The sequence below is a fragment of the Fusarium keratoplasticum genome, chromosome 12 (assembly GCF_025433545.1).
Source record: "Fusarium keratoplasticum isolate Fu6.1 chromosome 12, whole genome shotgun sequence".
Lineage (NCBI taxonomy): Eukaryota > Fungi > Ascomycota > Sordariomycetes > Hypocreales > Nectriaceae > Fusarium > Fusarium keratoplasticum.
In genome coordinates this window covers 743330-764581 of record NC_070540.1, presented here as the reverse complement: position 1 = coordinate 764581, position 21252 = coordinate 743330, and the positions used below count along the sequence as shown (strand labels likewise).

Below are 21252 nucleotides of genomic sequence, written 5' to 3'. Positions count from 1 at the left end.
GGTAAGTGCCAAATGCCAAGGGTGCTGCAGATGGTCGGGATGTTTTGGTACGATTTGTAGTTGCACGCATTCTCATACGATAAAGAGATTATCGTCAAAAGTACCCACCATTATCTCCATTCATGCTTGTCTTACCGTTGTCGAGTCGTTCAGGGCCTGCATATCGCTTGTCCAAGCGTTGGTGGAGTTATCTCCGCCAAGAGTGGGAGAGTCACGACAGCCCACTCTCCCACTCTTGAGGCCTGCATGTGAACACAACAGGCATATCTAATCGCGGCCGATAGCGGGGTTTGAGAGGAGATAGAGTTTATGAGCTACTCTACCCTGACCTCGAAGCATATCAGGGGTCCCAAGACAGGCAACCTGATACTTCAAGTCAAGCCAGTGGCATTCAGTTTGCTCCAAGGATACCTACCATTAGCTGATTTTAGACGCTTGGATCTCTTTAGAAGACCTTCATAACTCTCCATTGCTTACTCATTCATTTCTACTCGCGTCATTCAAGATGGGCAAGAAGAAGGTTATGGTTTGGTGAGTGATACCCCGGTCCAATTCCACTTCTATGGCGCAACTGTCAACTAACCGACTCCCCCAACAGTTATGGTGTGGACATTGATGCTGTTGCCGGATGGCTTGGTTCATATGGTGGCGAAGATAGCACCAGTGACGTGAGCAGAGGTGGGTCGGCCTGAGTCCGACAGATGCGATCTCAATGACTAACATGATGCCATACAGGCATTTGGGCGGGCACTATTGGAACCCGCCGCCTCTTAAAGCTCTTTGACAAGTACAACATCAAAGCTTCTTGGTTCATCCCTGGTCACACATTAGAGTCCTTCCCCGAGGAGTGTGCTCTCGTTCGGGATGCCGGACACGAGATTGGTGTATGTTCTGTTCCTGTCAGGCTATCTAGTAACGCTAACATCCACAGCTTCATGGGTACACACATGAAAACCCTGCAGACATGACTTTTGAGCAGCAGAGAGACGTTCTTGACAAGACTTGGAAGTTGATCACTGACTTCTGTGGAGGCAAGCCGCCTCGAGGTAGTGTGGCTCCATGGTGGGAGACTAGTGCCGAAGGAACTGAGCTACTCCTCAGCTACGGCATCGAGTATGACCATTCCATGCTTCATCACGATTGTCAACCCTATTGGCTGAGGACGGGGGATACCTGGACGAAGATCGACTACACCAAGAACGCCGAGGATTGGATGAAGCCACTGGTCAAGGGAAAGGAAACCGGATTGGTTGAGATCCCTGGATCATGGTATATCGATGATCTTCCCCCAATGATGTTCATCAAGAACTCTGCCAACTCACACGGATGGGTCAACCCTCGGTATGTTTGTGGCTGCTAGACAGGTCATTGTGTGACACTGGTGCTAATGAGGAGCAGGGACGTCGAGGACATCTGGAGAGACCATTTTGACTACTTCTACCGGGAGTATGGTACGTCTCATCGTCACATTCACCTCAAACACACCCTCCCCCTGCTAACATTGACCCACCTAGATGAGTTCATCTTTCCAATGACCATCCATCCCGATGTTTCGGGAAGACCCCACGTCCTCTTGATGCATGAGCGTATCATTGAGCACATCAACAAGCACGAAGGCGTTGAGTGGGTAACTATGGCTGAGGTACGTCGCCCAGGCCTCCTTTTTTCTGACATCTAGGATCGTTACTCACAAGCTCAAGATGGCCGATTACTTCAAGAGTAAGAATGCGGCGCCTCAGGGCGCCCTGATGCCCGCAAGCAAAGAGGAGGCGATGAAGAGATACCACGAGTGGAAGAAGACACAGGGCTAGATAATAGATATTAATGCTATTTCGTTCAAGTTAACCATGCTTTCATTCCAATGTTAAATTCCCCCGAGTGACCACGCACATCACGGGGACAGCTCGTCAATGCTGAGCTTCTACAGCTGTGTTCTTTACTTCTGTGGCCATTGGCTCCTTGAAGTGGCGTCATTCGATTCTGCAAAAATCTCTCTATGCTATGATGCAGTTCCCAAAAGAGAAGCTTGACGCCGTCTAGCCATCTTGCGTGCTCGTGCCATGTCTCAACAGCCAACACCTCAACTCCATGCTGAACGGTTCGCGATTAAATCTCCCTACCCTACACCAAAGTACTCGCTTTGTTAGGCAGGGAACCGATGGATTCATATAGACGAAGATACACCCTTAAAAACAGTCCCAAGATATACGATGGGTTGATCTTAGGTATTCTCCAGATCAACCACGATTGTTTTCATAAGGTACCGCGTAGACTATTCTCATTCAACAAACCTTCAGGAGGAAAACGACAGCAGACTCATGGCGGACGAAGCTCGGCAAGCTCCGTGAACACCACGCGCTGATCAACGGCATCAGAACCCTTCATTCCAATTGGCTGGCATCTGGCGCCGACTCAGACTTCTCCGCATCTAACCGGAGCCCCCCCGGCCTAGCGCGAGTCTAGAGCTTGCTGATAAGGCTAGTGGCTCCTTGAGGCGTCATCCTTGACTCGGTTGGAACCCCGGCATTCAAGAGTGGGGGAGACAAGCCGAAGCCCGGCATGGACAGGCTTGCGTTGAACCCATGGATGAATGGGGTTGTCAATCATAATCAGTTTCGTGGTTACCCGCACTCTTGAGCTATTACTCCACTGCAAATGGGCTGACCGTGGGACGAGAGCAGTTGTGAGGTTCGTCGTCCTCGGGCTTCACCCCGTCGAGCTTACTGCCGAGCTCCAACAGAAAGGTACATGTACCTGTCGTGATAGCTGCTTTGAGCCTTGTGGACGAATGCTTCCAATTATCAGAAAAAGTCTATACTCTCTCTTTTAGTCCAGATATTGATACAAACTTCTGGAAGCCGACTTCAGTACGGCAGCTTTGACATTTTACCTCGTCAACCTTCACAATCTGGCAACACTTCTCAACATGACGAGTCTCTCAACTACCAACGGCCACACGAATGGAAGCGCCCCCGCTTCTGAGGAGCATGGACCCTACGACTTGTGCGTTGTGGGCGCTGGCCCTGCCGGCCTCATGCTGAGGTATGTATCCTGGTCTCCAACCCCTGCTACACTTGGCTCACACACCCCTGAATAGTGTCATTGCTGCAAAGCTGGGTCTGTCAGTCAAGGTAGCTGACGAGAGGCCTGACCAGACCACGGTTGGCAGGGCTGATGGCATCCAACCCAAGACCATTGAGACGTTCCAGATGCTACGCATTGGCGATGAGCTCATGAAGACTGGAGTTAGAGTACACGACATTTGTCTCTGGCGAGGATCACAGAAGGAGGGTATCCGCCGCACAGGACGAGAGGTTCACTATCCAGCCTCTGTTGTCGATGTGCTGGAGCCCTATATCTTGCTGTGTCACCAAGGAATGATGGAGAGCACATTCATTGACGATCTTCGAAAGAGCGGCGTTGAAGTCAGCCGCAGTCACAAGTTCACTGGCTTCACATCACAGTCTGAGGATATATCAAGCCCCCTTCTCATCAACTGTGACCTTCCTGACGCGCAAACGACTATCCAAGCACGATATCTCGTTGGCTCTGATGGTGCGCGTTCGCAGGTTCGCAACTGTATCCCCGATGCCAATGGACAAGGAAGCCCCCACAACTCTGTATGGGGCGTTCTCGACGGCGAGCTTGATACAGACTTCCCTGACATCTGGAGCAAGACGGTTGTGTTCTCTGAAGAGCATGGCTCGGTTTTGATCATTCCACGAGAGCGCAACATGACTCGTCTTTATATCGAGATGAAGTCCTCCATCACTTCCAAGGGCCTTGCTCAGGACTACGTGATGGAGCAAGCAAGGCTTGTCATGGCTCCCTACCGAGTTGAATGGGTCTCAGTTGAGTGGTTTGGAAACTATGCAGTCTCTCAACGCGTGGCTTCGAAGTTCCTGGACCCAACCGCCCGTGCCTTTATCGCGGGAGACGCAAGTCATACCCACAGCCCCAAGGCTGCTCAGGGCATGAACACCAGTGTACACGACTCGTGGAACCTGGGGTGGAAGCTCAACCTGGCTGCGCGTGGTTTCTCTAAGGATGGCATCCTCCTCCAGAGCTACGAGCAGGAGAGAAAGAAGATTGCCCACGATCTCATCAACTTTGACTTTGAGCATGCCAATGAGATCGCCGGCGGTGATGCAAAGCGCCTGGCAGAGAACTTCCGCAAGAACACCAGGTTCATCTCCGGAATAGGAGTCGAGTATGGCTCAAACGAGCTCAACCAGGGGGTTGAAGAGGCTCATGGTGGTAACGCAAAGCCTGGATGCAATCTCCCACCTGCAAAAGTCACAAGATACATTGATGCTTGCCCCGTCGACATTCAGCTCGATATACCTATCTTGGGCCAGTTCCGGTTGCACTTTGCCGTCCCCAACATCGCGGGAAGTGGCGAGAGGAGCTTCCTTGAAAGCTTCGATCAAGCCGCATCAGCTCCTTCATCATTCTTGTCTCAGCTTTCCAAGGCAGCTGAAGCATCATACAAGGCTAAGCCTCGTGCTCAGCGTGCCGACGATGCCTATCTAAGACCAGAACGGTATACTACCGTCAGCCAACTCTTTACGTATGGCCTCATCAGTGAGTTATGCTACTCCTCGAGAAATTATCATCAAACTGTTGCTAACCACTACTCCGCTATAGCATCTACCGACAAGAACGAGTTTGAGATTGCCGAGCTTCCCGAGACCTTCTCGAAGAGCAAGTGGACAGTGTATCTTGACGATGTGTCATATCTCGACAGGCGAGGAGTCTCGTGCACAGAGAAATGGCTAGGCTCAGTAAGCTCAGGCGAAGTGGCCGTCATCGTGGTGAGGCCTGATGGATACGTTGGTGCTCTTCGTCGTTTCAAGGATGTTGGAAGCGAGGACGGGAAGGCTGCAGCGCAGTGGCTGGATTCGTACTTTCAGGGGTTCCTCCAGGTACCCCAAAGCCTGTAAACGAGTCACGATGTCTAGATTTGCCATCTCAGTGGAGGGATAAGAATAGATCTGGTACCGAGAACAGCAACGCGTTCCCCTGCTGAGCCAGTTCATGCATGTCCCTAGCTTCACATTCTGCCGATGTCCTCAAGTTCATCTCATGAGCCCCATTCTTGAGATAGCAATACTGGTCCGCTTGTGATCCAGCCGACCGATATCATCAAGCTTCCTGCTTGATCCCAGAACGTGGCGCCATTGCCTTCAAGATTGATCTGGCTCTGACCTCATTTCGGACCATCACGGAGCTCGAGTCATACGGCACTACATCATCGTTCCCATATAGAGCCTCAGCTGGCTCCAGCGGTCTGGGCCCAAGTCCTGATATCGGCCAAATGGACCATGCTTCCCGTCAGCTGCGGTCTCATTACTGCATTAGCCGGACTGCATCTGGGCCGTATTCGCCGGGGCTCTCGGCAAGTCCCCTACCCTGGCTGCAGCCTATCCGCATCCATGGAATCAGCAATCGTGTCACTAGCATACTTCTGCATGGTAGAAGGTGTCTTCCCCCGCAAAGTGGCGTAACAGGGTCGATATCCTAGCCTGGGCTTCCCCGGATTTTGCTACGCAGATAACCGCAGCACCATGCTTTGTTGAAAGTGGGGGTGGGGTGAGATTACTCGTGAAGGCGAATGATATCGAGGCATTCCGATAAGAGACAAGGCTAGGAGTAGCCGGACGATAAGATACTGCCTCAAGTTCGTTCCATTCTACCCTTGTCATGCTATCAGTCAGCTCCCAAGGCCCCGGCTGTGATAAACGACACCGCTAGAGGCTGTCCGGGATAGGGGCACATGGATGTGAACCTTACGTCTTCAGCCAGGGCCAGACTCTTCGCAGCTGTACGTAGCTACGGTCCCTTGTTGAGAAAAGATAGCAAGGCCTCCAGCACTGATCACAGCCAGACCGAGTCAGTCATATATGAAGGAGTGCCCTGAAGCCTGAAAGTCGAGCTGACTACCACCTCCCTCATCCTTCTCTCTCTTGCCCATACCTTCATCATGTCTGCCATTGCCCCTGCATCCACTCCCAAAGACATCTCGGGGACGAAGCTTGAGCATAGCTCTACCGCCAGCTCCGTCCGCCCGGGTGAGACTCATGCCGTCGAAGACAGCGCCGTCCGTGAATTCTACGGAAGTGCAGTCAATGAGTCTTACCGTCTCAAGTCAGAGCTCATCGCGGAGCATCTCAGTGCAATTGGCACTGGAAGGTACACATGATCTTTGGCATCTAAGGTTTCATGATCCTAAGCTTACTCGTGTTCAACAGGTTCCAATGGTACCTCTTCATCGTCAACGGTTGCGGCTGGATGATCGACAACTTCTGGTCTCAGGGCATCACAGCCATTCGTCCCCCAGTCGGAAACGAGTTCACAGACATCAGCCGGCTGAGCTTCAGCTCTGTCGCTTACTACGTTGGCTTGATCATTGGTGCTTTCTTCTGGGGCACGGCAGCCGATGTCATCGGCCGTAAGCCTGCCTTCAACTCGACTATTCTATACGGAGGCATCTTTGCTTGTGCCAGTGCTGGTGCGCAAAACTTCACTGCCTTTTGCGCTCTCTGGGCCGTTGTCGGCACTGCCGCCGGTGGCAATGTCCCTGTTGACAGCATCGTCTTCTTGGAATTCGTCCCTCAGAGCCATCAATGGCTTCTCGTGACACTCTCTGCCTGGTGGAACCTCGGACAGGTCATTGTATCTCTTTTGGCATGGGTTTTCCTTGCCAACTTTGCTTGCGATGATGCCACCAACTGCACGAGACAAGACAACATGGGATGGTAAGTCAACTTGGTTCCTGAGTTCGTCTGTGTACTAATACGGTATCTTGAACAGGCGATACCTCATGATCACTCTGGGCGGAATTGCGATTTTCCTTGGTCTTATCCGTATCTTCATCTTCAAGATCCCCGAGTCTCCCAAGTATCTTCTTTCCCAGGGAAGAGACGCAGAGGCTGTCGCTGCGGTCAATCACATTGCCCGATTCAACCGCAAGCCAGAGACTCTGACTCTTGATCTCTTGCAAGAGATTGACAACCGGATCCAAGGCGCGTCGAATGCCCCTCAGGTCACGCAGACAATCGACGAAATGGTTGCTGCAGCTGCCACTCCTCCCGCACCTGCGAAGCTTTCTTTTATGGATATCATGAGGGAGAACTTCAAGGACTTCAGCCTGGACAGCTACCGTACTCTCTTTGCCGGACGCAAGATGGCACAGCACAGCGCTGTCACGTTCCTCATCTGGCTTACCATCGGCGTGGCCTACCCGCTTTACTTTGCCTTCATCCCATCGTACCTCGAGACAAAGGCCAGTTACTCTGCCAACACCTCCTTCAACTACACGTACATGGTCTACTGCATCGTGTCGTCCGTCGGCATCGTTGGTCCGATCGCTGCTGGATTCCTTGTCGAGACTCGGTTCGGTCGTCGATGGATGATGGCCATCTCTTCTGTTCTTACAGGCGCTTTCCTGTTTGCCTACACCTCTGTTGGTACCCAGGCTGCTGATATCGGCTTCCAATGTGCCACTGCTATTCTCGGAAACTTTGGTAAGTTGCTCCGTCACCCCCATCTTATAGTCATCTCTAACATACGGTCGACAGAATACGCCATCATGTTTGCTTTTACTCCAGAGTCTTTCCCAGGACCTGTCCGAGGCACTGGAACGGGTATTGCTGCCACACTGCTCCGACTGGGTGGTCTTGCGGCCTCGTTCGTATCGACCTATGGTGGTTACACTGTCGTTCCCATCTACGCCAGTGCAGCTCTTTGGATTGTGGTCGGATTCTTCTGCATTGCGCTTCCATATGAGACCCATGGCCATGCTTCCATTTAAGCAAGATCGTGATGTTCAAAGAGTGCTTGGACGGATGGGGTGTTAGGATGGGAGGACTTCTCTATAGCAACGTAGAGTGGAATAAATCTTAGTTCACGGAGATTTTTTTTTTTCTTTTAAATGACCTTGTGATGCATTTTTCCCGCTTTAGTCTAAATTTCCCGATGCCACTGCTTTCGGATGCCTGAAACATCATGACAGGAGCTCTTGATCCCTGGCTCGTTTGTGAGACAATACGTTTCTCAGGCCATTGGAAGTGAAGCATCGTTCAACAATAGTCTTCAGCGAATCATCCTAAACCTAAGGGTTGTACGTATTTCGGATCTTAGGATAATACTATTTACAAATCAACGCCTCCATGCTTTGTAATGCATCACCATTGAGATTGAGTGAGGTTTGTCCAGGGCTCAGGACCAGAGAAGACATCGCCACCCTAGAGCACTTCGTCAAACGCACCGTTTTTAGCCTAGTTTTAAGTTAGACTCCCCTGCTTATCTCATCTCGTATCCAAGATCCCTTCCCCCACTCTCGACCCCCCCTGTGATCTTGGCCCCGACGCCTCCTCGGCCTCCACTTCCAGGGCCATCAAGAGTGGGAGAAAGGGGTCGGGCAGATCCAAGATCAACGGCGGTGAAATCCACTGTTGCTGAGAGTTAGCACAAACAGTGGGATACGTGTAGCGCCGAAAGACAATGTCCTGGGAGAAGATGTCTCATCTTCCTCAACAACTAGTATTTCTACCGTTGGCTGTAGCGACTTTTGACAAGCTCTGATAAAAGTGTTACTTCTTTCTCATTTTCCAGGGCATCAATACATCACTAGTTCCTCCATCTCTCTTCACAATGCCTGTTGCCATCACCCCCCCTCAGACACATGTCGCCCTCAAGGATAGTGTGCTGTTCACGCCCCTCAAGTTGGGACATTTGAGCCTGAAACATCGCATCATCCAGGTACGTTCTCATCGTGTTCACCCACCGACCCGTGCCACGGGAACAGCCACTTACAGGGGTCATATAGGCCCCCAACACGCGCATGCGATGCGATGCCGAGTCCCCCGGCGTCCACGTCCCTGGTCCCCGAGTCGTCAAGTACTACGGCGATCGTGCCACTGATGGCGGCCTGCAAATCACTGAGGCCACAGATATCTGCCTCAGAGCCAGTGGCTATGGCGGCGTCCCAGGCGTCTTTACCGAGTCGCAGCTCAAAGGATGGCGCAAGGTGACCGACGCCGTCCATGCCAAGGGTGGGTTCATCTTTACCCAGCTTTGGCACACTGGCCGAGCCTCCTCAAGTGGAATGCGAGGCGAGAGACCCATCTCTTCTGGCGAAATTCCCATGAATGGCAAGTATCTCGATGGCACTGAGTGCAAGGATGATCCCCCACGGGGCATGACAGTGGATGAGATCCACGAGATGACTGCCGAGTGGGCTGCCGCTGCCAAGAGGGCAGTTGATGTCGCTGGCTTTGATGGTGTTGAGATTCACGGTATGTCTACCAATATTCCCTTGGAATATCCTTTCTCACACACAGTTTAGGTGCCAATGGTTATCTATTGGAGCAGTTCTTGCATGACAACATCAACCAGCGCACTGATGAGTATGGTGGCTCTGTTGAGAACCGGTGCCGCTTTGTCCTGGAGGTGTTGACTGCTGTCTGTGACGCTATCGGTGCCGAGAAGGTCGGTATTCGTCTATCACCATACAACTACTTCCAGGACACAAGAGACAGCAACCCCAACGAGCATTGGTCCTACCTTTGCAAGCGTATCGCGGACCTGCCCAAGGCCCAGCGACCCGCCTACGTTCATATGTAAGCATCACAGGTATAGTGTTCGAGAAACATTACTAAAACTTCTATAGGATTGAGCCTCGCTTCGATGAGGTGCTCAACGAGGAGCAAAAGCTTGCCTCTCTCGCCAATGGCTCCACGACGGAAGTGGCAGAGAAGAGTAAGCGGGTTAACTCGCTCAACATCTTCAGCGAGATTCTCCAGCCTGCGGGAATTCTGTTCTTGGCCTGCGGAAACTTCAACCGGGATAACGCAGTCCCGAAGCTCAAGGGGAAGGAAGCTGATATCGTGGCTATGGGAAGACACTACATCGCCAACCCTGACTTAGTTGAGCGACTCCGAAACGGATGGCCTCTCAACTCTTATGACCGATCTACCTTTTACGGAGCTGACCCTCCTGAGAAGGGATACAACGATTACCCTTTTTTTCACGAGACTCCCGAGGCTCAGGTCAAGGCATAGTGCTGGGAACTTGTCCATTGATCAAGGGGCAAACGAAGCTATAGAGGCATAGAAGCAGTGAATTGACCTCATTGTCGAATATCAAGAACTATTTATGCATTTTCCAAGTATTTTTTTTCAAGTAGTAACAAGTGATTACACGAGTGTTAGAAGCCCCGAGACGTTGTATTGTACACCGGTATATGGCGAGACCTCTGTTGGATTGACTCATGCTTGTTTTCGTCAAACTGGATAGGAGTCGAAATAAAATTGACTAGAAAGCGATCAATAACACTAATTGGAAGACTGGCACTTCGTGATGGTCTCCCCACCATGGCACTGTTATCACCCCTACTGTAAGTTATCCGGCACACCTTGTTGTGTGAGATGGTATAACGATTGGGCAGGCATGAATGTCAGCCTACAATTTTACAATCACTCTGTCCACAATTGCACACAAATAGGCGGAGAAAGACTCCCTGGAATCGGTGCTATAAGCATTAATCACCATTCAGTATACTACAATTGGGTCTAGATCGGGTATTTATGAAGGATTCTATTTATGTAATCTATAGACTGGCCCGAACTGACTCTACACCTGAAGATGAACCTTCCACCTTGGAGAACTTGGCTTCAACATCCTTCCACATATCGTATGTCAGAAGCCACCTTCCAACACCGTTGTACCTCCAGGGGAAGGGGTCCTCGCCTGTCTCCTCTGACTTGGGCAGCACAGGATCCTCTCCACTCAGCCAGGCGTGGTCAAAGTCTCCAAATTGCTTGAAGCGCTCATCACGCTCCTGCTGCTCTGGCCCATCAGCAAGATGGTAGATCCACTGGTTGTATGTGCCTCGCTGGACGACCTTCTCTGTTCGCTCCCGTCGACAGGCCTCGTACACATCGAGGGCCTTTCTCTTGGACTCTGGTGACTTGTCTGTGAGCCGGGCGAGACACAAACCCAGAACTCCGCCATCCTCGAGTGCCATTCCTGCCCCGCTGGCTAAGTATGGAAGCGTCGCATGAACGGCGTCTCCAAGCATGGTGAATGCTCCAGAAGGATCAGACCAAGTTGGGTCAAGGCCGGGACGGATACATAGACGCCACTTGAGGATGGAACCAACAGAGTCGCAGAGAGAAAGCATCTTGCCGATGCGAGGATCCCAATCAGCAAAGTGCGCTCGCATCTCATCCATGGTCCCATGTAGTGTGTTTCCTTGCTCAAGCGGAATGTCATCTGGGACAAGCAAGACCATGTTGAACAGCTCGCCGCCCTTCAAGACGTAGTTGACTGCGTGCTTATCGGGCCCAACCCAGTAGTTGACCTGGGGGTTTTCCACGAAAGGGCGTAGGTCTGGGTCTTTGAGCATCTCGGCAGTCGAAAGAAGAAGCCGGTATGCCAGATCACCGGTGAGTTGAGGCGGGTCTGTCTTGCCGAGGAACTGCTCTCGTAGTTTCGAGTTGATGCCATCGGCTCCAACAACAAGGTCAGATACTATAGTGCGGCCGTCCGCTAGGTAGACAGTTGCTGTTGTGTCATCATCGGTAATGGTGTACTTCTCAACCGAGGCGCCGGTGAGGATCTCAACTCCTAACTCCTTGGAACGGTCGAGAAGGCAACCGTGTAAGGTAGCTCGGTGAAAATCTAGGAAAGGATAGTTGCCTGTGGCTGCTGCGTATCCATGGTAGTCCATCTCAGAGAGGTGGTTTCCCTTCCATCCGATAAAGTTGCACTTGCTTGGTCGGGTTGCGAACTTCAGGAGACGGTCCTCAAGTCCCCATGAGAAAAGAACCCGACTGGCATTGGGAAGAACCTGGATGCCGGCACCGACTTCGCCGATCGACGGGGCAGCTTCCAAGACTGTAACATCATGACCAGCCAGGCGGACAGCGATAGCTGCTCCAAGTCCACCAAGGCCTGCACCGACTATGACAACCTAGAGTGTTATTAGCGATACTGAGCAAGGAGTTGTCGTTTTTGCGAAAGAGGGTCTAAACCTACGTGTAGCTTGCTTGAAGCATCGCGCTGCATAATTTCTTGAACAGTATAGTGAGGCATTGTGTTCTTGTGTGTTGTTCTGTTTATCGATGCTCAACTCAATGTTCATCAAAGTCGACACTGTGGTTTACTGTCACCAAAGATATATCCTCATAATAACGAGTCAGAGAGTCTCCAAGGACTGGATAACCCAACCAATGCCTCCAGCTCCGAATGTCATGGTTACTAGCCTTGAACCACCGCATGGTCATGCAGCGCTTTGGCCGAGCGCCCGAAGCCCGAACCTTACTCCCACCCTGCTCGAAGCGAGCGAGAGCAAGAGTGGGGGAGGCAAAGATGACCGAGTTTAGATAGCAGAAGAGACCTGATTGGAAATGCCCTTGGCACAGTCATGCCATGGCAGCGTAGGGGGTACGAAGTACACGCAGATAACGCCTCGTAGCCAAAGATACGTCCCTCCTTCCCCATTGGCCACGGGACACCATTTCCGGGTTCCCGGCCTGCTTCGGGATTAATCCGCCCCGTTTTTACCCCGCTTTCCCCCGCCTTCAGCCCCACATCGGTACCCACCACCGATAACCCTCCGTGCTCCTGCTTGACTAGCAAAATCGCAGATTAGGAGTGCCCTCTCCCACTTTTGTTCCCATTCTCTTGTGCTGTGTATGCTTTTACTCTCCATTTTGAACCCACTCTACAGCCAATGCGCGGCATGGATGGAGCATTGACTTGTGCTGAAGACAACCTTGGTGGTGGCAGGATGGCTTCTGAAAGTGCAGGCCCCAGCGGCCCTGTAATCCCTACTAGGGGTCGACAGCCCTCCAACGACAAGTCCTTTGTGTGTGACCACCCTGGTTGTACCAAGCGCTTTACACGCGCTGAGCACTTACAGAGGCATGCTCTGAATCACCTACCTGGAGGTTCTGCATGTCCCAAGTGTCGTGCTCACTTCAAGCGTCCAGATCTGTTGAGTAAGTAGTAGAGCTTCAGGGCTCACAAGCGACACCCAATGTTCCTCGCCGCGGAATCGCTCATCATGACTTTAGAGCGTCATATGGACCGTCACGTCCAGAAGGATATTGAAGCTGGCGGTCCTGGTTGCGGAGTTCTCGATACTCGCAAGCGTTCATGGAAAGCCCCTGACGGTTCCGTTGTCGAAAAGAGACCCTGCTTTCGTCCAGAAACACAACAAATCCCATCACCCGAGTCTGAGCCTCCAGAATCAAGTGGAGAGCAACAAGATCAACAACAATCAGCGATAGAGTACTGGGGTCAGGACAGTGGCCATCAGGGAGACAACCCAGAACACCCAGACTGGCCACAACCTGGGGATCTTGGTTTGGAGGTACAGAATTGTGAGCCTCTGGGTCTCCAATCTGTGTCACAGCTCGACTATAGCTTCCAGGCATCCACACTGGCCGAGCAAGGCGACCACAACGGCCAGCTAAGCGAGTCTTGGGATGATGCTATAGATCCCAACCTTGACCCAAGCCTACTCTCTGGGGCTATGCTCGATGTTGCACAACTGGATTACGACCAAATCTTTCAGCCAGACACAGCCAGCTCGTTTAATATGCCGTACACTACGGCTTTAGACTACAACTGGCTATTTGACATGAAAGGAACCCAAACATCGCTCATCAACCTCCCCGACAAGCCATCTCAACTCGAACAAGCACCCAGCTTCCAAGAAGCTCTTTTCACCATATCACCCGAGTCCATGGATAGCTCTCAGCTTTGGCCCGAACGACGAGACTCACAACCGGCTTCTGAAGACCTCAACAACATGCAGCAACTCCCCTTGCCGTCAACCAACCAGTCCACCCACTCGGCATCCTCAGACCTTGTCCCAAAGACAGCCAAGAAACCTGTTAGGAGAGGAAGGAGGACTAGCACAGCGCTGGTCGGCCCTGTTGATGGCGGAGACCAGTCAATTCCCAACGACATCGACAGGCCATTCTCTCTCCTGTCAAGGAGGCCCGTCCTACCGCAGATTAACGAAACAGTTCGAAAGCGGCTCTTGCAGATCATCGAAGCAACCAACCCTTGCCTCCCAGAGTCCCACCATCCTCTGTCGAATGAGCCACTCCTATCAGTCAAATCTCTCCAGAATTATCTCGACCTTTACTTTACTCGATTCAACACCGCATACCCATTGATCCACTTGCCTACTTTTGACGCCAATACCGCAGAGCCTCTCCATCTACTATCAATCCTATTACTTGGGGCAACGTATTCGAACAAGGACGCTCATCAGTTGGCTGTCCGTATTCACGATGTCATGCGACCAAGCATCTTCGCTCATGCGGGATTCTCTCCTCGCCCGGAACTCTGGACCCTACAGACCATTCTGTTGGTTGAGTGTTTCGGCAAGTCACGAGCGGGCCAGAAGCAGCATGACATGAGCCACTTGTTCCATGGACTTCTCATCAACCTCATTCGACGATCTGACTGCCAGTTTATACGGCCAACCGGCCCTCCCTCCGATGTTGTTGATCATGATCAAACACTGCGAGACGCCTGGAGGCGATGGTCGATTGCTGAACAAAAGAAACGGTAAGCATTGCTACTCCACTTGAACAACTGTTTCGGCTGACTCTGTTGTTAGCCTTGCTTTGCTTTGCTTCATGTGGGATACCCAACACGCTGTGCTATTCTGCCAGAGTCTTTGCATGTCTGCATTTGAACTCCGGGTTGAGCTACCTTGTAGCCAGCGAATGTGGGAGGCTGGAGATGCCATGGCTTGGGCTGCCGCTTGGCGATCCTCTCAGTCAAACCAAGGTCAATTCTTCCTACCAGCCTTGAAGTCATATATGGTCCCTACTGTGCCACGGCCGCAGGGGCTGAGTGGCCTATCCCGCGTACTCCTCTTCCACGGACTCATGTCCATCGCCTGGGACATGCAAAGGCGTGACCAAACAGCCCTTGGAGTTGTATCAGGCGACAACCCAGGAGGACATTGGCGAAAGATCATTGGAGGTGCTTACGAGACTTGGAAATCCGACTTTGATGCCTACACCTTGGCTGTTATCGGTCGTTTGCCACGGTCTTCTGAGGACGAGTCACAACGCAGTGAGCACATAGCGTTTGCAACTGCTTACAACACCCTCTATCACTCGGCACAAGCACTGTTGAACATGGAGTTCCTTGATGTGCAGATCTACGCAGGAGCTCGAAACATTCTCGGACGGCCAGTGCAACAGAAGGACTATCGCCGATCAGCCAGGAACGTCAAGCAGTGGGCATCTGCGGCGAAGCGAGAACCATCTCAGGATTCAGGGCAGACGCAAGCTGCAAAGGAGGCACTAGTAAAGCAAAACCTTGAACAGCCAACGACCTGGGGCAGGAATTCAGCCAACACTGCCGCATGGCACGCAGGACGCATGTTGCGCGACGGCACAAAGATCCTCACTGGCTCAGACGCCATGAGTCTCTTCCACGTCCCTTGGTGTTTATATCTGGCCACCTTGACATGCTGGGCGTTTCATCACGCGGGCCCTCTTCGCGGACGGAGCATCGCGCCTGGTGATGAAATGGCCGACGAGAGCAGCGACGAGAGCGACGAGATGGTGTGGGATCCTCGGGGTGAGATGGAGGCACTCGTGACCAGCATGGCAGAGATGGGTCAGCGAGACAGTACATCAGGGATCAGTCAAAGAAGGCAGACAAACGGTCTAGTGTGGTCGATGGCCGAGATATTGACAAAGGTGAGGTGGGAGATCGTGCAGACTGGTGTCAAGGTGTTACGTGGATTGGTACCTCAACGGTTGATCAATCAATATGATGATCCGCTTGGGGACGGCTTTTGATGAGGAACGCTTCATGACGACAAGTAGATGAATCTAACGAGAACTGATGTATGGACTTTTGGTGTTTATGTCGTGAACAAAGACTAGAAAATGAGTCTGTCTAACGTGAAAAGCAGTGGTCGATGAGTAAAAGGATCTTTGGAAGTCTCTAAGGAGCAAAGATCTCTGTACCACTTCATACATGCAATCTAATGAGGGAAAACCGTGTCTTTCGAGGGATGTCCCCTCTTCTTCTTTCCTGTTGGTTTCTTCTTAATACTCCTATAGCCTCATTGCACCCGTCAGTCTCCCAAAACACGCTAAGAGTAAAGCCTTGTGAACATCGAGTTTGTCTCAAATCTAGCTTGTTTTCCCATACAGTCTAACTTACATTTTCTCATTCACTGGTAGCCTCTTCTCTCTATTACCATGCCAGTTCTGACCTCGCTGCACAGCTTTCTCTTTCCAGTTCTGAACACAACAGCTCTTCCTCCTGAAGCTTGCTTGTCATCATGTCTCCAACAACCTTGGGCATCGCAGGCCATATTTGCTGCCCGTCTTGTGCCACTTCCCTTCTCCTGTGTTCCATGACCTCTTCTCTGACCGTGTTTTGGAAGTAAATCGGGCCCTGATGTCAAGTCAGAAAATGTTTTGGGAACTCCAGATGTGGATGTCTACCTTTTCCTTTTCAGGATGCAACTCGCCGTTGAGAAAGACACCAGCGTTCAGATTTCTCTGTGTTCCATTGCACAGATCCTTGTCTTCGGTAAGGACCTGCTTGTAGAATGCCATGATGGAGGCAAACTCCTCATCGTTTGCTGAATGGTGACGATACACTTCATTCTCGATCTTTGTCTTGGTCTCGCTGATGGGGATCATGCGTTGGATGTAGAAGAAGTTCATGCTGTTTCTCGCATTAGTGTTGCTACCCCAATACTACGTGTGTGGAAACATACGTGACTGTCACTGAGGTTGACGGGAAGAAGAAGGTGATAGAGCGCTTGAACTCATCCGTTCCATCGTCTTCCTTCTTGTTGATTATGGTGTGCTCCAAACAGCTTCCATTAGGCTCAACCTTGTATTTGGTGAGGTCCGAAACTCCAGCAATCAGAGGATGACTTGTCGGGCAGTGATAGCACTCTAAACCATTGTTAGTATTCCATATTTCTTGATCTGCTTCCTCGCTATCCATACCGTTGTAGTTCTCCATGACTCCTTTCCAGTTCGAATCGAGATCCATCTCCCACACATGATCAAAGCTGTAGCCACCGTCAAAGTCGTAGCTGGTCATCCTGGCGCTCTCATCAACCCGAGGGAACTGCTTCTCCCAGGGCTCCTCTGGTGTTCCAGCTTGCAAGTTGACCCAGATGAAGCCTGTCTTGTCGACATGTACATTGATGGGCAACAGGCCGTGTTGGCTCTTGTCGAAGTCGGGTACGGTATCGAATCTTGGTGCCTTTGCAAGATTCCCTTTGAACCCGTAAGACCAACCGTGATACTTGCAGCTCAAAATTCTAGCCTTTCCTGATTCATTCTGCACAATGGGATAGGCACGGTGTCGGCAAGCGTTGTGAAAGCCGTTGATATTACCGTCCCGGTCTCGAATGAGGAAAAATGGAAATTCGGCGTAGGTGAAAGAGAGGTAGTCGCCGGCCTCCTTGAACCTCAACATGTGGGTGAGGAGGATCCATTTCTTGGAGAAGATGGCGCGACGTTCTAGCTGGTAGATTTCTGGAGATCGATACCAAGAAGCCGGAAGCCCACGGACTGGAGCTGTCTTGGAGTCTTTGTCGGAGGAGAGGCCGAGAAACTTCCACATGGTGATGATCCTTGTGGTTGGGTTCTGGTGCTGTGGCAGGGGGTTGACAAGAGATCTGACTTGCAAAACAGAAGCTGATTGATAGCTGAAGTTTGCACTGAAACCGCGGGAATAGGACAGTATTCTGAATTGCTCTTTGTTATACTCAAAGTTTGTGATATCCTATCTGCCAGATTCGGCCTCATACCCCTCCTGCGATAACCTTCCTTAGCGTAAGAGCCGCTTCGAGTGAGGCGTCCTTATCTTCAGACTAGGCAAGCTGATCCGTGAGAGCCGAGGGTTTCCGTTGACCCCACACCCCTCTCCATACTGATAATTCTGGTGAGGTTAGCCAGAGATTCAAGAGAGCATCGAAAGTGGGGGTGGAGGTGCAACCTCTCCCAGATCCATGGGTCTTTGATCGGACAAGTTAGGCTATTTTTCCTGATAACGGTTGAATTTTTTTATCGACCCCTCTCGCTCAGTTGTAGCTACCCCGCGTCTTGGCACTGTCGTGTCATTGTTTGCGGAGTGTTTCGTGGTGTTTGCTGACAGATCCGGAGTTGTCCATTTCTGTTCATCCGATGTCTGCCGTGCTTGCTGTGACCGGACGATAGGCGATTTGGCAATTCAGATATCGAAATACCGTTTACAGAATCTCTATTGACATGGGTGATGTCCAACAACGCTGCCGAAGGGAGTGGAATTGGCAATACATCGATGCTCAGACAGGAGTCGCTAGGGTTGTTGAAAGCCATGTAAAACAAGGCACGAACTTGATATAGAATAGAATACACGTTAATAATTGCACCGGACTTCAACGAACCACACTGTATGAGTGTGGTTCTGGGAGCTTAAGCCCAGAGGGTGTAGGACTAGCAGGCCTTGGCTGCAGGGTCTGTCAAGAAATCCGGGGAAGGGAACTTATTGATTACGATATCCAATGAATTTGATGCGTACAGGGTAGTCTGAAGACTTTGGAAGAGTTGTAAACTCGCCTGTGAGGTTAGGAGAGGTTATGGTGTGGGATCTTGGACAGAATCCTTGGGTGAACGGTCTTCTGGCTCGGTTATCCCATCAAGGGCCGGGCTTCAATTATAATAAAGAACACATCGCCAACACATCATAGTACCATATCACAATGCTAACATAGTCGCCTTTTCTGTAGTCTTCTAGCTGCCTGCAGTAGAAGACTCGCTTGGGTGAGCATTAACTCGCAAGATCATGCTGATGCTATACTGACACGTGGTGAATATTATTCTTAGCTATATCCATCATCCGTAGTGGTCTTGCAGCAATGAATTCTCTTTACCGCCACGTTGGCTAGGGTGTTCCTCAAGGTGAAGATTCTAGCAAGTCGCTGCCTACCTTATCTCAATTAGTTTGTACATCGTGTAATTTTCATAGGATCTTTGAGGGATGCAATAATGACCATAGAACAGTTAGAAAGAAAGCAGTTCTATTGAAACGCGTACATGAGTGGTTAAGGTGGTTTCATGCATCAGGAGGTTTCAACCCATCGAAGTGAGACTTGACGGAATCGACAAATGATAGGAATTTCGGCACGTGTAAGAAGTAGATATTTTCGCGAGACATTTCAAGGAATATATGGAACGTACAGATACCTTGAAATAGTTGTTTCAGTAATTTGCAGCCTCCCCGTGGATGAATGTCAATGCATTGTAGTATCCCCAGCCCAATTGTCAGTGTCACCCATTTAGCTTCCTGTTTGCCTTCAATCCATCCTCGACAAACAAAACACCTTTGGATTTTTTCTATGCGAGCACTGTGTACACTGACTGACGAGATGGTTATGACTCATAATTGCTGTCAGAAGTACACTCGACATTCCCTTACAAATAGGTGTTTGTAGGGATGCACCAAATACAAGCGAGAAAAGACGCAAGGTGTCTTACTTCTATGGAATTTAGCTGAGAAATACCAACTTTTGTCGTGTTTCATCTTCATTCTCATGGACAAACGCATATTCGGCAAAGAGGCAACGAACAACATGTAACGTATCGAAAGACCATATCAACCCCAACACTTCGCGGTGCTTCAAGGAAGAACCCCCTCTATCCTTCAGTCATAGGGACATCTCATTGTTCTCTCGCAATTTCATCACCCAATTTGTCTCACCCAGTTGCTTGAGGTCGACAATTGGCTGCCGTGGAGACAAAAATGGGCCACATTAGCCACGAGTCAAGTTAGACCGGACTGGAACACGTAGTCACCACTTTCCAACAGGACGACTGACTCATCCTCGTATTTTCGTATGGGGTCTGGAATGCGTTCTGTCGTTAGTCAGTTCAACTTCTCTCTCTACCAACCTCGCCCTTAACAAGGAGAATGACCTCCAAGCCCTGGTCTTAAGGAGGACTCTTGATGGGAAAGAATCGATAGTGGGCATTGCCCATTTCTTCCCTGAGCAAACGCCGTGGAGCGAGAAACAAATCTTGATGCTTAATGGTAAGCTTGTCCAACTCCAATCTGAGGTCCAAGGATATGAGTTATGCGTTACAATACCCACGTCCTCGCTACTTCAGTTAGTAGAAAGTGATGACTCTAATGCTAATCTCGAACCAGATCTGTTTGTTGATCCATCCGTTCGTGGCCAGGGTCAAGGACGCAAGCTCATTGAGGCCGTCGCCGAGATTGCCAAGAAGATGGGTTGCTTGCGCCTGCAATGGCTCACAAAGCATGATAATACCAGAGCCCGCGGTCTATACGACACGATGGCCCAGACCTCGTTCGTGCAGTATCGAATGAGCTTGGATTAATGGGAGTGTAATTTCAAAGCAGCCAAGACCTTTTGGCTAGAGCTCTCTCTCCCTTGGAAACAACTATCTGTTTTAAGAGGTGTCGTTCAAGCATATAAATCATCCAATTTATCTCAACGACACGGATATACGTTTAAAGAATGAACCAGTACTCGGCAGTGAGGCTTCATCATGTGCGTGATGATGCTTTCACCTAAACTGTGACTGATGAACATAGCTCTCGTTGATATACGAAATTAGTCTCCTTTCTACAGTCATGCAGATGGAAACCATCTATGCGTTGAAACTTGAAAACTCGAGAAGCCTTGCGCAAATTCACCGCCCTCAACCTATTTCCGAGAGCGAGCCGAGGCGGGTTCGGGAATACGTTGATGCACAACCTGACCTCAATCTCTTCGTTGTGTCCATTGATCCGTGATTACACGAACACGTGGTTAAAAGGCTGTTTGAGGATAATGGGGAAACACGGCCGGTGATGATGCAACTTGTTGTGCTAATGGGACGATCAAGACGGAGCATTCCGATAATCTGAGGATGCATAACTCGATTTTGGCTTGGACTAAAAATATGAATCACCAGCGGGCATAAAAAAGGTGCGCTTCGGCAATACCCACGCACGAATCATGAACAGCGAGGCTTGCCGTGTCGCTTAGCGGTGTGTACCGTGCCGCCTCGGCTATGCTATGGCTAGACGGGCTGAAATGCCTCAGTCCTCTCTGCATGCATTCAAAGGATGGACAAGAAGGCAAACAATTCTGCGGTGTGAGTCTTGAGCGTCCATCATAGGCTCAACCGAAGCCAGAGAGCCGGGATGTTGGACCCTTGTCCCACTAGAGCTCCGCCCAAAGCG

At 50.7% G+C, this 21252-nt stretch overlaps 6 protein-coding genes and 2 pseudogenes across 8 annotated transcripts, besides 2 other annotated features; 6 read left to right on the top strand and 2 right to left on the bottom strand.

Annotated features, from left to right (window-relative positions):
• Positions 1-505: 505 nt before the first annotated feature.
• Positions 506-1811, top strand: NCS57_01385100 (Peptidoglycan deacetylase; the record flags this gene model as incomplete). The annotated part of the gene is made up of 7 exons (XM_053063471.1): positions 506-531; positions 599-678; positions 736-884; positions 932-1341; positions 1399-1451; positions 1515-1642; positions 1701-1811. The coding sequence occupies 7 exons, from the start codon at positions 506-508 to the stop codon at positions 1809-1811; spliced, it is 957 nt and encodes a 318-aa protein (XP_052906804.1).
• Positions 1812-2860: 1049 nt separating this feature from the next.
• NCS57_01385000 lies at positions 2861-4943 on the top strand (annotated as a pseudogene). The gene is made up of 3 exons: positions 2861-3042; positions 3098-4584; positions 4648-4943.
• Positions 2861-4943: a sequence feature.
• A 1040-nt stretch (positions 4944-5983) lies between these two features.
• Positions 5984-7813, top strand: NCS57_01384900 (MFS domain-containing protein; the record flags this gene model as incomplete). The annotated part of the gene is made up of 4 exons (XM_053063470.1): positions 5984-6192; positions 6252-6758; positions 6814-7526; positions 7581-7813. The coding sequence occupies 4 exons, from the start codon at positions 5984-5986 to the stop codon at positions 7811-7813; spliced, it is 1662 nt and encodes a 553-aa protein (XP_052906803.1).
• Positions 7814-8655: 842 nt separating this feature from the next.
• NCS57_01384800 (Oxidored-FMN domain-containing protein) lies at positions 8656-10064 on the top strand (the record flags this gene model as incomplete). Its single annotated transcript, XM_053063469.1, has 4 exons — positions 8656-8763; positions 8831-9299; positions 9350-9623; positions 9674-10064. 4 exons carry the CDS (start codon positions 8656-8658, stop codon positions 10062-10064), a joined length of 1242 nt encoding a protein of 413 aa, XP_052906802.1.
• A 548-nt stretch (positions 10065-10612) lies between these two features.
• NCS57_01384700 (FAD-binding-3 domain-containing protein) lies at positions 10613-12123 on the bottom strand (the record flags this gene model as incomplete). The annotated part of the gene is made up of 2 exons (XM_053063468.1): positions 12043-12123; positions 10613-11977 (listed from the first exon to the last, which is right to left on the bottom strand). Exons 1-2 carry the CDS (start codon positions 12097-12099, stop codon positions 10613-10615), a joined length of 1422 nt encoding a protein of 473 aa, XP_052906801.1. The 5' UTR covers positions 12100-12123.
• A 598-nt stretch (positions 12124-12721) lies between these two features.
• On the top strand, positions 12722-15845 carry NCS57_01384600 (C2H2-type domain-containing protein; the record flags this gene model as incomplete). Its single annotated transcript, XM_053063467.1, has 3 exons — positions 12722-13007; positions 13083-14592; positions 14645-15845. Exons 1-3 carry the CDS (start codon positions 12740-12742, stop codon positions 15843-15845), a joined length of 2979 nt encoding a protein of 992 aa, XP_052906800.1. The 5' UTR covers positions 12722-12739.
• A 403-nt stretch (positions 15846-16248) lies between these two features.
• Positions 16249-17643, bottom strand: NCS57_01384500 (oxygenase subunit alpha; the record flags this gene model as incomplete). The annotated part of the gene is made up of 4 exons (XM_053063466.1): positions 16249-16452; positions 16503-16728; positions 16781-16964; positions 17019-17643. 4 exons carry the CDS (start codon positions 17641-17643, stop codon positions 16249-16251), a joined length of 1239 nt encoding a protein of 412 aa, XP_052906799.1.
• Positions 17644-19928: 2285 nt separating this feature from the next.
• NCS57_01384400 lies at positions 19929-20402 on the top strand (annotated as a pseudogene). Its single transcript has 2 exons — positions 19929-20091; positions 20209-20402.
• Positions 19929-20402: a sequence feature.
• Positions 20403-21252: the final 850 nt, after the last annotated feature.